The sequence below is a fragment of the Mercenaria mercenaria genome, chromosome 9 (genome assembly GCF_021730395.1).
Source record: "Mercenaria mercenaria strain notata chromosome 9, MADL_Memer_1, whole genome shotgun sequence".
Lineage (NCBI taxonomy): Eukaryota > Metazoa > Mollusca > Bivalvia > Venerida > Veneridae > Mercenaria > Mercenaria mercenaria.
The window spans coordinates 39,165,770-39,180,923 of NC_069369.1; the positions used below are offsets into that span (position 1 = coordinate 39,165,770).

At 35.5% G+C, this 15,154-nt stretch overlaps 2 protein-coding genes across 6 annotated transcripts in view; one reads left to right on the plus strand and one right to left on the minus strand.

The window, feature by feature from the left end:
* LOC123546932 (SH3 domain-binding protein 2-like) overlaps positions 1–15,154 on the minus strand; it is a 110,052-nt gene that overhangs the window by 60,713 nt on the left and 34,185 nt on the right. The gene's annotated exons all lie outside the window — the stretch shown is intronic.
* LOC128559493 (uncharacterized) lies at positions 5,054–7,756 on the plus strand. The gene is made up of 2 exons (XM_053551274.1): positions 5,054–5,757; positions 6,400–7,756. Exons 1-2 carry the CDS (start codon positions 5,204–5,206, stop codon positions 7,268–7,270), a joined length of 1,425 nt encoding a protein of 474 aa, XP_053407249.1. The 5' UTR covers positions 5,054–5,203; the 3' UTR covers positions 7,271–7,756.

Consider the following 15,154-nt stretch of genomic DNA (forward strand, 5'->3'; position numbering starts at 1 on the left):
TTCACAGTTTTAAAGCTAACTTTGGCTCAGTATATTTAGCAAGAATATTGATATATCTCAAAATGATAAGTAAGTTTAATAAATATGATTAAAACCTGTACATGTTCAAATACCAACATATATCAAATTAAAGAAAGAGCTGAATACGGTCTGCGTATCACATGAATAAGGGTGTGATAAGAGTTTTTTATGTAGAGAAGTGCTTTTTAAAAGATTTTCCTTGTTACAATTATCGTCTGTATATGAAAAGGTTTCTTGCTTTTGTGACTTATTCAGATTGCATATTAAAATGAGTACTTGTTTGCTTTGATATATTTGTTATAAATTATTTAACTGATTTATTATATATGAATATTTTTCTTTAGTATGTTATGCAAATATTGAACTCAGTTGAAATCTGTTTTTTTATATATATATGCTATATAATGACTGAATCTCATTACACTGAAAAGAAGGTACTCTGCATACAGTTTATCTATGTGATGTGACTACGGTCAAACTTTGCTTATGAAACAGAAATATTGAAATAATTACAATTGTATGTTTTGCTTGACCTTCACTTTTTTATAGGTGTGACGTCATTGTCCAAAGATTCACGAATAGCGAATATGCATTTGTTAAAGCGGGATCAGTTGGCCTATTTTAGAAATAAATAAAAATAATAAATAAAACAAGAGCTGTCTCCATAGGATGACACATGCCCCCGATGGCACTTTGAATGAATAGTTATGGCCGATGTTAGAGTTTAGGACCTTTGACCTACGGAGCTGGGTCTTGCGCACGACACGTCGTCTTACTGTGTCACACATTCATGCGTAGTTATTTTAAAATCCATGCATGAATGACAATGATATGGACTGGACACATCCATCAATGCACAATCATGAAAAATGACCTTTAATGTCTAAGTGTGACCTTGACCTTTGAGCTACGGACCTGGGTCTTGCGTGCGACACGTCATCCTACTGTGGTACACATTCATGCCAAGTTATTTGAAAATCCATCCATCGATGACAAAAATATGGACTGGACATGCCCATCAATGCACTATCCTTTATTGTCTAAGTGTGACCTTGACCTTTGAGCTACGGACCTGGGTCCTGCGTGCGACACGTCGTCTTACTGTGGTACACATTCATGCCAAGTTATTTGAAAATCCATCCATCGATGACAAAGATATGGTCCGGACACGCCCATCAATGCACTAATCTTTAACGTCTAATTGTGACCTTGACCTTTGAGCTACGGACCTGGGTCTTGCGCGCGACACGTCGTCTTACTGTGGTTCACATTCATGCCAAGTTATTTGAAAATCCATCCATCCATGACAAAGATATGGTCCGGACACGCCCATCAATGCACTAATCTTTAACGTCTAAGTGTGACCTTGACCTTTGAGCTATGGACCTGGGTCTTGCGCGCGACACGTCATCTTACTGTGGTACAAATTCATGCCAAGTTATTTGAAAATCCATCCATCGATGACAAAGATATGGTCCGGACACGCCCATCAATGCACTATCCTTTAATGTCTAAGTGTGACCTTGACCTTTGAGCTACGGACCTGGGTCTTGCGCGCGACACGTCGTCTTACTGTGGTACACATTCATGCCAAGTTATTTGAAAATCCATCCATCGATGACAAAGATATGGACCAGACACGAAAATTGCGGACAGACTGACAGACCGACAGACCGACGGACCGACGGTTCAAAAACTATATGCCTCCCTTCGGGGGCATAAAAATCCTTTAATTGATTTTTTTCTCATGTATTCTAATCAAACTTGATTTGTAGCATCTTTATTAGGCCCGCAGCCAACTTTGTTCAGCTGGGACATTTAACCCCTTTTAGGGGCTGCTAGAGCTAAAACTAGAAATGCCTTTATACAGCGTCTCATGAACAGCTTGGTGGATCTTTGTCATACTTGGTCTGGAGCATCATTATAAGGTCCTCTTCCAAATTTATTTATATAGGAACTTGGGCCCTTTTAGGAACCACTATAGCTAAAAGTAGATATGCCTTTCTTCGCATTAACCACTAAAATGTAATGGATTTTTATCAAACTCGATGTGTAACAATATCGTAAGGTCTCCTGCTATTTTGTTACAAATGGGGATAGGGACCAATTTAGCTAAAAATATAAACACGTTTAATGACCTCTTCTTATGAACCGCTTCATGAATCTTCATCAAACTACTGCTGTAATTATTCGTCTAAGGATAAATGAAACAAAATTGCAACCCTACGAAACCTTTGCGAAAAATTAAGAGAGAACCATTTAAATTGTTAAAGTGCGGTGTTTAGTTTTGCAATTTGAAAAATGTTAGATGAAATATGAATGTTAGATGAAAAATTCATAAACCACTTCTTTCCTTATTACAATTCGCCGACCATCATTTTTAAAGATATTTCTTGTTTAAATTTGTCTTTGTTTTTTCAAAAATTGTTGATGTAATTGTATGTTTTATTTAAAAAAAGTAATTTAATTTATTTTTAAGAATTTGACGAAATAGTACATGGCAGGTCAGTTGTTAACCTATACTACAATAATTCAACTTTGTGATCACCGACAGCTATAAAAAGAGGGTTATATACTACTGTTTGCAGATCAAATTGCCCTTTCCTCCTTTTTGAAATCGATAGAGTTACTCTTTTACGTCACAAAAACCGTGAAGCTGAAGCTATTTTTGGAGCAATGCTGACTGGTTAACCCCGCCTCATTCATTCACTTTGTGGTGAAACTTTTTTCTTTATCTTGACGTCACACAAAGCGCGCGCTCTGACTCTATCTTTGAAGTACCGCCGTACTTGCATACATTGTAAAGTGCAATGAATAAGGAGGTAATAGATATATATTGTTTCAAAAGTAGAATATAGAATATTTCAACTACGTTCACATGAAAACAGCGTTTTTTGTTTGTTATGACAATTATTATTGACGAAATTTCTAACCATGCAAAAGTATACATGGTTTTATAGAAAGGTATCATTTATCACTGAACCTTCAAGCTCCGCAACACTTGTAGAAAATGTAATTATTATATCCATAAAAACTGATTTATTTGATTTTTTTTTTATTTGATTTTTTGGTGGGGTTTACATGTAAAACTATGTGAATTTGTCTACTATTTATTTGAAGTCGTTTAAACACCATATCAGTTATTAACATACAGGCAGTTGATAAGCCTTGTCTTCGTTCATGGAAAGAACCAATTATAGACTCACATAAGTCAAAATAATTTGACGTTTAGTTTGTTTTATATTTGTGAAGGTCACTCTAAAAGGACCAAAATAGTTGAGGATAAATCGCAGTACTTATTGGTTTTATCGCTTGCACACGCCGATGCTGATTTTATAAAATGTTATCATATTTTAGCTAGTTTTAACAGTTTTAACCAAAATTTGAAACAACTTTAACATGTTTTACATAGAACTGAAACAAAGGTAATAAAACAACTATAAGAAATCAAATAGTAAACATAGGAAGAAAATATCATTTACAGTAAAGTTAGGCAAGCATTTGTAAATAGATGTTAGGGACCTACGGTGGCATAAACAACATACAGAGCAGAGTAATGGATAGAAGAAAGAAGTCACCATAGGAAAATCCAGTAGTGAAAACGTACAATAAACAAGCAGATGACGACAGGCAACCGAAAACAGGTACCGTAACCAGGTAAATTTTAGATAAGAATAATACTGCGAAATTTAGGTGTCCCGTACACAGGAAACGCGTGTGGAGCTTTTAATATCCAACAGCTTTGCTTCAAACTTTCAACGTCGATAAAAGATAGATGTAGCTAGAATATTAGGGCATTTTCATTAAGATAAAAACTTTAAACTAATCAAAATTACATAAAAACGGCCGATTTTTCATAAATTTACCGGTAAAATTTTATACAGCGCGATCGCAAATAGCTATTATGTCTTATAGGTAAATAAATTGAAATCAATGCGAAAAATAAAATTGGACTCTCGGCTAGAAAAGGCAAAAACAGAATAGAAAAATCTTTAATAAGAAGAAAATGCCATCAATTTAAAAACATACAGTAAAAACGAAATTGTTAACCATAATGCGAATAGTAAGTACATGGAGTAAATAAAAAAATGTCGATGACATAGGCGTGGCGTGTAACCTAAAAATAAACCTGTGTATGGAAATGTATCGGACGTAAATAGATAGTTGTTATCAACCAGTCAAAAATATAACGATTTTCAACTCTTGAGTAAAAATATTTGGACTACCTTTTGATACATGTAAGTTTTATTTGAATTTATCTTATATTCGCAACAATATCAGCATTTAAACCCAAATCTGGCAATGACAATTTCTTTCGAGAGGAGAAAACTACTCGTAACTGTTTCCTAGGATCGCGTCAAATTAGTTAGACTAAGACTCACATATTCCGTAAGAAATTGCAGACTTTTTTTTCAATTAAGGAAGAATGGTCGGTTCCGGGAATCGAATTTATGACCTTTAATCAACGATGAGGGAATCCAACAACTCGAGTCATTCACGTTTTATAATTACTGTTAAAAAAATAAACAGGAGGTAAATTATTTAAAAATATGCAGCAAAAGGTACTGAAATTTAGCCAGAAAAAGGCCTGTAATGTACAAGAGGGTGTCTTTTTTCATATCCACGCATTATGGCAAGATTCATTTAAATTTTAAATGAAGATTAGTTCTAGTACATCTGTTACGTAATAGTTATCAGATGTTTACGAGTGTATTATGTAGACTGAACATTGCAAGGGGCAGCAGCGAGGGGTTTTCGCTGGAGGAAATGTCGAGGCCGTTAGGCCGAGACATTTTTCCTCTAGCGAAAACACCGAAATGCTGCCCCTTGCAATGTTTAGTCTACATAACACACAAGTAACAAATCTTATACTTGTTTTATCGCCATGGTTGTTATAAACAATAACCATTTTGTATAAAAAAAACCCATCCTGTACCTCATTAATTATCACGTACACGTGTTCTTCTCTTCAGTTTGTAAACCCCAGGAAAAAATACCCAATCGTGAAAAAAGCACGGATAAAATACATATTTTCATTGGTACAAACCGATAGCAAGTACTGCTCTCATCAGCGTCTTCATTCCAAGAATCATTCCACCGTGCGCGCCCGAACTGCTCATACTGTATGTGTAAAATAGTGTTGGATACAATATAGAATCTACAGGCTTAACAGTAAAAAGTTATGGCGTTTTTCTTAAATGATTTGGATTTTCTCAAGCTAGGGGCGTTAAGTGAGGTCGGTAATAACGAGGAGGACATTTTGCTGTCTCAAGCATTGGACACTTTTGAAAAGTCACCGCTAACTAATAATTGTAAAACCGAAAGTAGATCTAGTGATGAATCATTTTCTACTTCGTACGATGACGTCAAGTTGTCACAAACACTTGACAGTTTGGAGAAATCGGATTTGTTTGTATCAAATCTTACGAATACGCAGTATCAAAGCATTGTGGATGGAGTTAACGTTAGTACGGAAGAATTTGGGGACTTTTCTGTAGATATACAGTTGCAGCCTGAGCCTTGGAATTACGCATGTGGCGATCCTGTGAAATCCCGTTTTGGCAACGTAGAAACGTCAGAAGTGGATTCTCTAGTCAGCGAACAGAAAGCGAAGAACACCATTAGGAGCACACGTTGGGCAGTGTCTGTGTTTGAGGCTTGGCGAACTGAGATGAAAATGAGAGGGGAGCACATCCCAGAAATCCAGGAGTGCGACATCAACAATCACCTCTCAAGGTTTGTATAATCTGTTATATCTTCTTTTTTAACAAATTAAGTACAGTACACAGCTAGCCTGTTGAAACAGCAACTGCTGATCACTATTTTGCGATCATCATATTGATCCAGGTTCATTCTTGTAGTAATTCAGACACTGCAATACAGTCAGTATATTTATTGCACATTGGTACGGGTTTCTTGCTGCAAGGTGCACAAAAAATGTGGTAACTTTAATGTGTTGACTGAACCCTCATTAGCTGGTGCGAGGTGCTTACCCCCTCTTCCACCACCCCCTCAAAAAAACTTCGTATGCACCAAATTAATTAGCCGTAGAAGTCTGAGAGCCAGTTTTAGGTGCCCCCTTCGGCAATGTAGATAAAATGTCTGGTGTATAAAAATGGCCAAACCTTTTACGCAGAATTAATAAGACTACACAAACAATACAGTTTTGCTTCTATTTTGACAGTATGAAACCGGGGTAATGGCCCTGATGAGTGATTATTCTAAAGAAAATCTGATCAAAGCTTATAAAAGTTGTCAGATGAAGGTGCTGCATATAAATGAATGGCTTACTAGATTTTTTCTTGGTGTATATAGTGACGGTACACTTGCCTCTTACACTCTTCCAAGCAGTCACTAAAATTTTGGGTTCTGTTTCAGGTTTATTGTTGAAGCCAGAAAACAAGATGGGTCAAGTTATCCTCCAGCATCTCTGTACAGCATAGCATGTGGACTCTTACGTCATCTGAGAGAAAATGGCATCTATGATTGTATCTTCCTGGACCCGAACAAATCTGAATATACACGATTTCGGGAAGTTTTGGACGCTCAAATGAAGAAATTAACAAAGGAAGGACTTGGCTTGCCTAATCGAGAAGCGAAACCTGTAACTGAGGAAGACGAGAGTTTGTTGTGGAAAAGAGGTGTTTTTGGTAGTAGTACATCTCTAGCACTACAACACACAATGTACTTTTATAATTGCAAATTCTTTGGTTTGCGGGCTTACGACGAGCACAAGGAGTTAATGTGCAACCAGTTTACTATTGACAAAGACGAAAATGGATTGTATGAGGAATTTAAAGGAACAAATTCTAAAACATTTAGTGGTGGACTTAAACATAGAAAAGATGACGCTAAAGTAATTAGACATTATGATGAGAGTAGTGGAATAGTTGCATACTACAAAGACTATTTGGAAGCTCTTGGAAACAACGGTTACTTTTACAGAAGACCACTGAGCAAGCAGAATGGTAATGTTCGGTACAGCGAGCAACCTGTTGGTATTAACAAGCTACGATGTTTTATGAAGGATATGTGTTCTTTGGCTGGTCTAGAAGGCCGATATACGAACCACAGTGGCAAAAAAACTTGTGCTACAACGCTTTACCAAAAAGGTGTACCTGAAGAAGAAATAATGAAAAGAACAGGACACTGTTCAATAGCAGGAGTGAGAAAATACCAGAAACCATCGGGACAAATGCTGAAAGATATTTCCAACAAGCTAAATCCCCCCGTGCAGTGTCAAAAGTGAGGGTCAAAAGCTTGAAAAGACTGGAACACCTGTTCAGTCCACTTTGTCCTGCAGTGTTACGAATGAGGACAAGGAAATAAAGACTACCGAAACGAAAATTCAGTCGAACTCGTCTGTAATCCAGGAACTATTCGCTAGAAATAATTCATTTAGCGGGTGTACATTCAATTTCTAAGAAATGTTTATCAACATAATCTGTTCATTTGAGTATTGTGACGGTGTAGAGACCAGTTAATGTACTGTTACACACAGAGTATATATATGTAGTTTAATGTTACTTGAATTGCTGCAGTTTGAATAACTTTTTTAGTTATACATTGAAAGACGAGAACTTTTTTCATTATTATAATCTTGTTTGTAAGATTCAATTATTTTTAGGGTCTAAATCATTTCTAAAGAGGCTTACACAAAATCAGAACTTTGCTGTAAACTGGTAACACTAAATATGAGACTTGCCTTTTGCCATATTAAATACTTTAACTTTCACCTTGTTTTTTAATTAGGCTTAAAATAAAATTAAGTTTGTTTGACCTTTACCGACCGACCCGAAAAAATTGCCCTGACTCAAATAATTTTATTGCATTCCAGAGAAAAAAAATATTTTTATTTTATTATCAAAGGGAAAAACTTATTTTGGTGCTTGCAACTGGCGATTATTTTATTTAACAAATGCGTACATAATTATGGCAAGTGAGAAAGCAACACGCGGTCGGCTAGTAGAAATCGATAAAGCGGACTGTTTATCATCTCGTGTATTCCGAAAACGTGTCAACTATGCCGATAACGTTGCCTAAGGCCATAGGATGCAGACGACAATCAAACCGCTTATAACCGGAAGGCAATCTGACGAAAGGACATAATTTTACAAATCTAGTACCTAATTTACCCGCTAAACGTAAAGAAACCAAAACGTCATGCCGGTACTTTTCCATTCCACGAGCACGTGCGAGCTATCGTAATATCTAATTTCCATCACTCGACGTTACTTTTGTTTACACATACACAAAAAAAAACGCGCGTAGTGCATTCATTTTTTTGTTATTATCGCATCAATATTTTTTTTAGCACCGCTTAAGAAGTAATATAGTTTGAATTTTATAACGATTTTAATAAGATATCGACAGGAATGTAGGCAAAATTCTATAAAAACGGTCAAATTTAAATTTAGTTCTTTGTAAAATTTCAAACAGTGCAGTCTTAAAATTACTTATTTCTTTCTAAGAGTAAATAAATGATAAATTCTATGGGCATAAAGTTCAGACTTTTGACCAGAAGGTACAAAAAAAAAAAAAAAAAAAACAGAATAAAAAAATCTTAAATAATGAAAAAGCGTCAGCAATTTAAATACATGGCGTAAAACGACTTTTGGCAAACAGATTTATGTTAGTGCGGCAAAATAGCTCACAGAGGTAGGATATCCACAATTATCGTTTGACACATTTACTGTCAGTTTATACAGGCTATTGAATTCGCTTTAAGAAATTAAAGAAGAAACTTTTTTATTGATTAATTCAAAGAACCGAGGCGGTACGATCAAACAGTGATGTGTTATATGGCGCGAAAACATGACGTAATTCCATGACAATCTCGGGCAACTGTAACACTTTGATCTCCGCTTCAGATGCCATGATACCTACACACTTCTTTTAGCTCTTTGAGGCGGGTGTTACTTGATGATGAAAACAAGGACAAGGACTAAGTTTATCAACAGATTAATTACCGATAATCGTTTACGCTTTTTATTACGCTTTCAACATTGGGTGGATTATGATTATTGTGTCCATATTTTTTGGACACTTTACAAAATAATCATTTTTCGGGAAATAAGTCTTGAGAAAGTGAAAATAACTAGTCCTAACATTTTTGGAAAATACAGTAAGGGCTAGACTGTGATTATTTTTACTACCGATGCAGTTATTATGGAGAGCAACTAGGTGGTGGTGATTACTAAAATACCCTGAAAGAAAAATGTCTGCTGTGAAAACGAAATTTAAGAAGAACAAATATGACTGATTACAAAGGAAACGTAATGTACATGAGATTATTATTTGTCTACTATGTGCTATATCTGAAAATTGCTTGTACATAATACTGCTTTCATAACAGTGACAGTATTACGGCAATTGACAGGCGAGTGGTGGGAAATTTGATTATCTGTGAAAATATATTATGAACTGACTTAATTGTTGATTTCAAAATGTCTTTAATCAGAGATCGTTTTGAAATGCATTTGTTCGAAGTGAGAAAATCTCAGTTTCTGAATTTCAAGAATTTGACACGAACGTAAATGTTTTGAAATATGACAAGCTAGATAGTTTTAATATTTTAATTTTGTAATGCCAGAACAAAGAGGTATAAAAATCTTATACTTCTTTTGCCAGGACAGTGGCATAATAAATGTCTGATGTCGGGGAAACCCAATCTTGTTTCTGTTCTTAGTAACATGACCAATACGTGCAAGTAGCTTAAAGCTAAAAAATCATCACTTTTGCTTGCATACTGCCATAACCGTTGTAAAAACCTTCTAAAACTCATAAAAAGCTATTGAATTAAGCATTAAACACTTGTTGAAAATAAGCTGTAATTCAGTAGTGTGTTTAGATGCCAAATATTTTCCCGACTATAACGTTTTGTACTTTTAAGCGCAGATGTAGTAAAAACATTTTTGATATATATATAAAGAAAAAGTATAGACATGAGAGATACTACTTTGCCTTATGTGCAAATTAAGTCTGTGCCCATATTGTGTGTGCATGAATAGGGCTAGGGGTTTATTACAAGCATACATTTAACAGAGCATCTTCCAAGATTATCTACAAGCAATAGGTATTAATAAATAGACTTTAATTTTTATTATTACTGAGACAACAAACATTAAAAAAAACCTAAAATATAATAAAATTATTTACCTACCTACCTACCCACTGTAAAAATACTGGGTCGGTAAAGGTCAAACAAACTTAATTTTAATTTAGGCCTTACTAATAAAAGTGTTAACTATACACAAGTTTCTGGTATTACGTCCAGATTTCTACTAGTTGATACTCAATGCCCGTTTTTTACGGTAAAATCAGAAATGTTTGCTAGGTAATTTATTTTTTTTAAATCTTATTGTCGTGAACTTGAATCTTCATACATGTATATACATATATTACTGTGGCTTACATGATTTCGGGGAAATTTATCATTGTCAAATGAACGGGAAATTCCTATTTTTTTTAATTTCAAATTTGCAAATTTTCAGTCCAGCAAAAATATCTGATTTTACTGTAGAATTCTTTGCAAAGGTTGTATGCCATTCACTACTGAGTAGGAATGATTGGTTTTCCATTTAGCTCTGGACAGCGAACCAGTACTGCCTGCAGGATTCAAGAATGCCTAATTGAGCTTTTCCCCAAAATAAAGTGAAATACACATGTTACATGGCTACCACTTCCTTTAAATCTATTGGAGGTGGAAAACTGTGGTGATATATATCGCCACACTTACAACTGTGGTGATATATATCGCCACACTTATCACAAAAGGTCGACATTCAACTGTAAATTACTGGATTTATCATAACAAAAAGATCAAAGGAAAGTTACCGCACCATGCGATAAAATCCAGTTAAGCGCAGTCTATGTAAACAAGTTCATTCAGTAATTTTTACACTTATCGGAAAGGCGGAGTTACCTGTATAGACGAGATCCAAAAATAGCTCCAGCATCGTTGTAAAGGTACAGGTTTATCGACTTAAGAAAAGACGAAAGGGCAATTTGATCTGCAAACAGTAGTAATAGCCCAAAATAGTCCTGATCAAACTAGAGGTGAGCTGAATATATCACAAGAGGGTCAGATTGGCTTGTTATCCGGGCACATCTTCATACGCATTTAACCTTAAGCCTGCTAAATTTCTAAAATGGACTGGTCCATCATTCAGTTTTGGTAATACCATTTATTATCCGAAGGGGTGTTCACTGAAAATTTACTGACTGAATAGCAAACAGTGCAGACCATGATCAGCCTGCACAGATGTGCAGGCTGATCTTGGTCTGCACTTGTCGCAAAGGCACAACCACTTGCTGCTAGCAGGCTAATTAAAATACTGTAAAAAAATCACTAATTTTCAATGGCAAGAAATTTCCTAAGGGGTATTAATTTGTTGATTTCAACTTTTGAACATGAAATAAATGGTAATTTTACTTCTCCACTTATTTCATGTACTGACTCCACGGAAATTAGTCAACTGCAAATATTAAGTGACTTCACAGTAAAGAAATGATGTCTGAATAGCTGGCAAAAGCAATATTCGGGGACTGAGGAAGAAATTATAGGCAACTCAAAATGCATGTCTCAGGGTAACATGTTCTATGTTAAGTTACTGAGTTATGGCCATTTGAATTTTTACCACATCAAACTATATTGTGCCCTTATAAAATCAAAGTTTTTACAGGACTTCTTAACCCTTATGCCGGACACGACTGATTCTGCCTTAGCGACCAGTGTAGATCATGATCAGCTTGCACATCCATGCAGTCTGATCCAGATCTGCACTGTTTGTTATTCAGTCAGTATCAGTTTGTTAAACTACCCTTTTAACAGTCGATGGTACTGTCCAAACTGACAAATGGACAAGTTCATTATAAAAATTTAGCAGGGTTAACAATCCTCAAAGGATACAGCCTCTATTTACATATGTTATCACCTCAGTCATATTGTGTAAAAGTTTGATGAAGAATTCCTTAGAAATATGAATGTTAAGAGTGTTAAAAGACCAAATCGATGGCCAGAACTCTTGACCTAATAGTCCAACTTGGCTGGTAAAAATCTTATGGCAATATGCATGGTGTCCAATTTTGATAAACACTGCTTAAGAAATGTGGAGATTACGTAGGGATTTAAGGACCAAAGACAACTGACTCAACACGGGGTCATTCCATGCTGAAGTGATTTAAAAATAGGGCTGTCATTGATTGGGTCTTAGGCGTATCGACGATACCGATATATCAGAAGACAAATATCGACGATACATCGATATATTGATTATTAACTTAGATTAACGACCTATTTGTTCATATGCATACTATATACCTTCCTGTAAATGTTATTTTAATTTTTATTGCCTACTTTCCATATTTCTGTTTGATTGTGTTGTATTTGTATTTATGAAATAAAAGAAATACATAAAAATTAATAACATCTTTCATTTTTATTTTGCCTTCACTCCTTTTTTGCATTTATCCAAATTTACAAATTTGTGAACTTTAGTTGTTGTTTTAGGGTCTGAATGTTTATTTGGGTAGTTTTTTCTCTCTGTAAAATATCGATTTTTGAAAATGAGAATCGATAATCGATCGACAAAAAAATATCGTTGATACATCGATATCGTTTCTATCGATGACAGCCCTATTTAAAAACAGGCAAGATCTGAAGATATGCCGCTATAATGAAACACGTACTGTACAAACTTAAAGCATTTCCTACAACAGAAGACTGTCAAAACTTAGTAACAAAACTATTAAAAATTACAAATGTGATAGCCTCATTGATAAACCTTGACAGTGCATATCTTTTTGACAAAATGTACAATACATATGAATATATTATCTTCTAACCTGAATCTTTCCCCTCAGGGTGTCGCATATATTGTCGATCTCCCATAAAATTGTAGATAAAATCATACTAACGCTAGCAACCTTAAACCTTTCCTCTTATCAAATCTTTATTTTGACTGCTTTTTTATAGACAAAACTGAAAACTTAAGAGACCCACAAAAGTTTAAGATATATCCATTTAAAATAATACAACAAGTCGTTTTGGTAACAGGCTCATTTAATTTTGGCATACATAAGAAAAATATTTATATCCCTAGGTTAAATTAATGTGCAGCTAGTACTTAGTAATTATTGATATCTGTGCTACATTAAATCAGTTAAAACATGACAGTAAAAATAAGTAAAATAACTCAATATATTACCAACATTACAAATGTCATGTGTATATGTCACCTTCATATTTAAGAAAGATTAATTAATGTGGTTAAATGTTGGACATTTCTTTCAATAAAAATATGAGAACAATAAAAAAATGGGAATTACACAAATTAAAGGAAAGGGAAACACTTAATTTACATGTTTTTCATTCTATATTTCATAAAAAATGGCCAATTCAAAGATAAAGGGGGTCTCCGTAGCCGAGTGGTTAAGGTCGCTGACTTCAAATTACTTGCAACTTATCGATGTGGGTTCCAGTTTAACTCGGGTCATTGAATTCTTCATGTGAGAATGCCATCCAGCTGGCTTACGGAAGGTCGTTGGTTCTACCCAGGTGCCCGCTCATGACAAAAAAATGCACCTCCACCATCAAAGCTGGAAAGTCGCTGTATGACCTATAATTGTGTTGGTGCGATGTTAAACCCAACAAAATAAATAAATAAATTATTACTAAACTGCTAAAAACACAACAAAAATAAACAGAAACGAGAGTCCTTAACAGTCCTCAATAACCTGTCACAGCAAATTACTTCTGACATTAAAAATACTCCATTTATTGAGCAGACTAGTTGCCATTTTTGTAAATTTTCCCTTATTCAAGGGCCAAAACTCCAGAGTGACAAAGACTATCTGGCTGGTTATTGAACTTGGCCAAAATAATAATATTGAGACCCAGTTTGGTGAACAATGGATGAGAACTGCTCAAGTTCAGAGTGGACACTGACAATTTTCACAAATCTGAGCAATTCAAGGGCCATAACTCCAGAGACTGGGCAGATCTGACTGGTTATCAAACTTGACCAAGATATTATACCGATAAATAGTGTGACTAAGTTTGGTGAACATTGGATAAGAACTGTTCAAATAAGAAGACACAGTCAACTTTAACAACTTTGTGTCATTTATGAGCCATAACTCCAGAGACTTGCAGGATTCATCTTGTTAACAAAAGCGCTATACATTCATAAACATTGTGACCAAGTTTGGTGATCATTGGTAATGAACTGCTCAAGTCAGAAAGTGGACAGCTTTCATGGGTGCTGCCCAACTGGAATCCCATAGTAAATCTCATTTAATGGGCAAATAAAAAGATACCTGATCTCCCATCAATTGCACAGGAAAACAAGGCAGTCTGAAAGACAGCTAAATCCCCAGCCACTGCTATGGATAGTGAAAGGGTAAAACCTTTGATTTTAGCTGTGACCTTGACCTTGAACTGACATGGCTGACTCATGAATTCTGCACAACGTCTTGGTGAGGTGATCATTTGACCAAAATTTCATGAAAATCCTTCAAGGGGTTTAGGACATACAGAGCTGAAACCTTTGACCTTCAGTTATGACCTTGACCTTGAGTTGACATGGCTGACTCATGAGTTCTTGATGAGGTGATCATTTGACCCAAGTTTGATGAAAATCCTTCAAGGGGTTAAGGAGATACAGAGTGGACACCAAATGGAAGGCTCAAACCTTCGACCCTTAGTTGTGACCTTGACCTTGAGTTGGCATGGTTGACTCATAATTTCTGCACATCGTTCTGATGAGGTAATCATTTGACCCAAGTTTTATAAATTTCCTTCAAGGGGTTTAGGAGATATAGAGCGGACATGAAATGTAAGGCTCAAACATTTGACCTTCAGTTGTGACCTTGACCTTGAGCCGACATGGCTGACTCATAAGTTCTGCACATCGCCTTGATGAGGTGATCGTTTGACCCAAGTTTGATGAAAATCCTTCACGGGGTTTAGGAGATATAGAGCGGACACAAAATGGAAGGTTCAAACCTTTGACCCTAAGTTGTGACCTTGACCTTGAGCCGGCATGACTGACTCATGGGTTCTGCACATCGTCTTGATGAGGTGATCATTTGACCCAAGTTTTATAAAATTCCTTCAAGGGGTTTAAGAGAT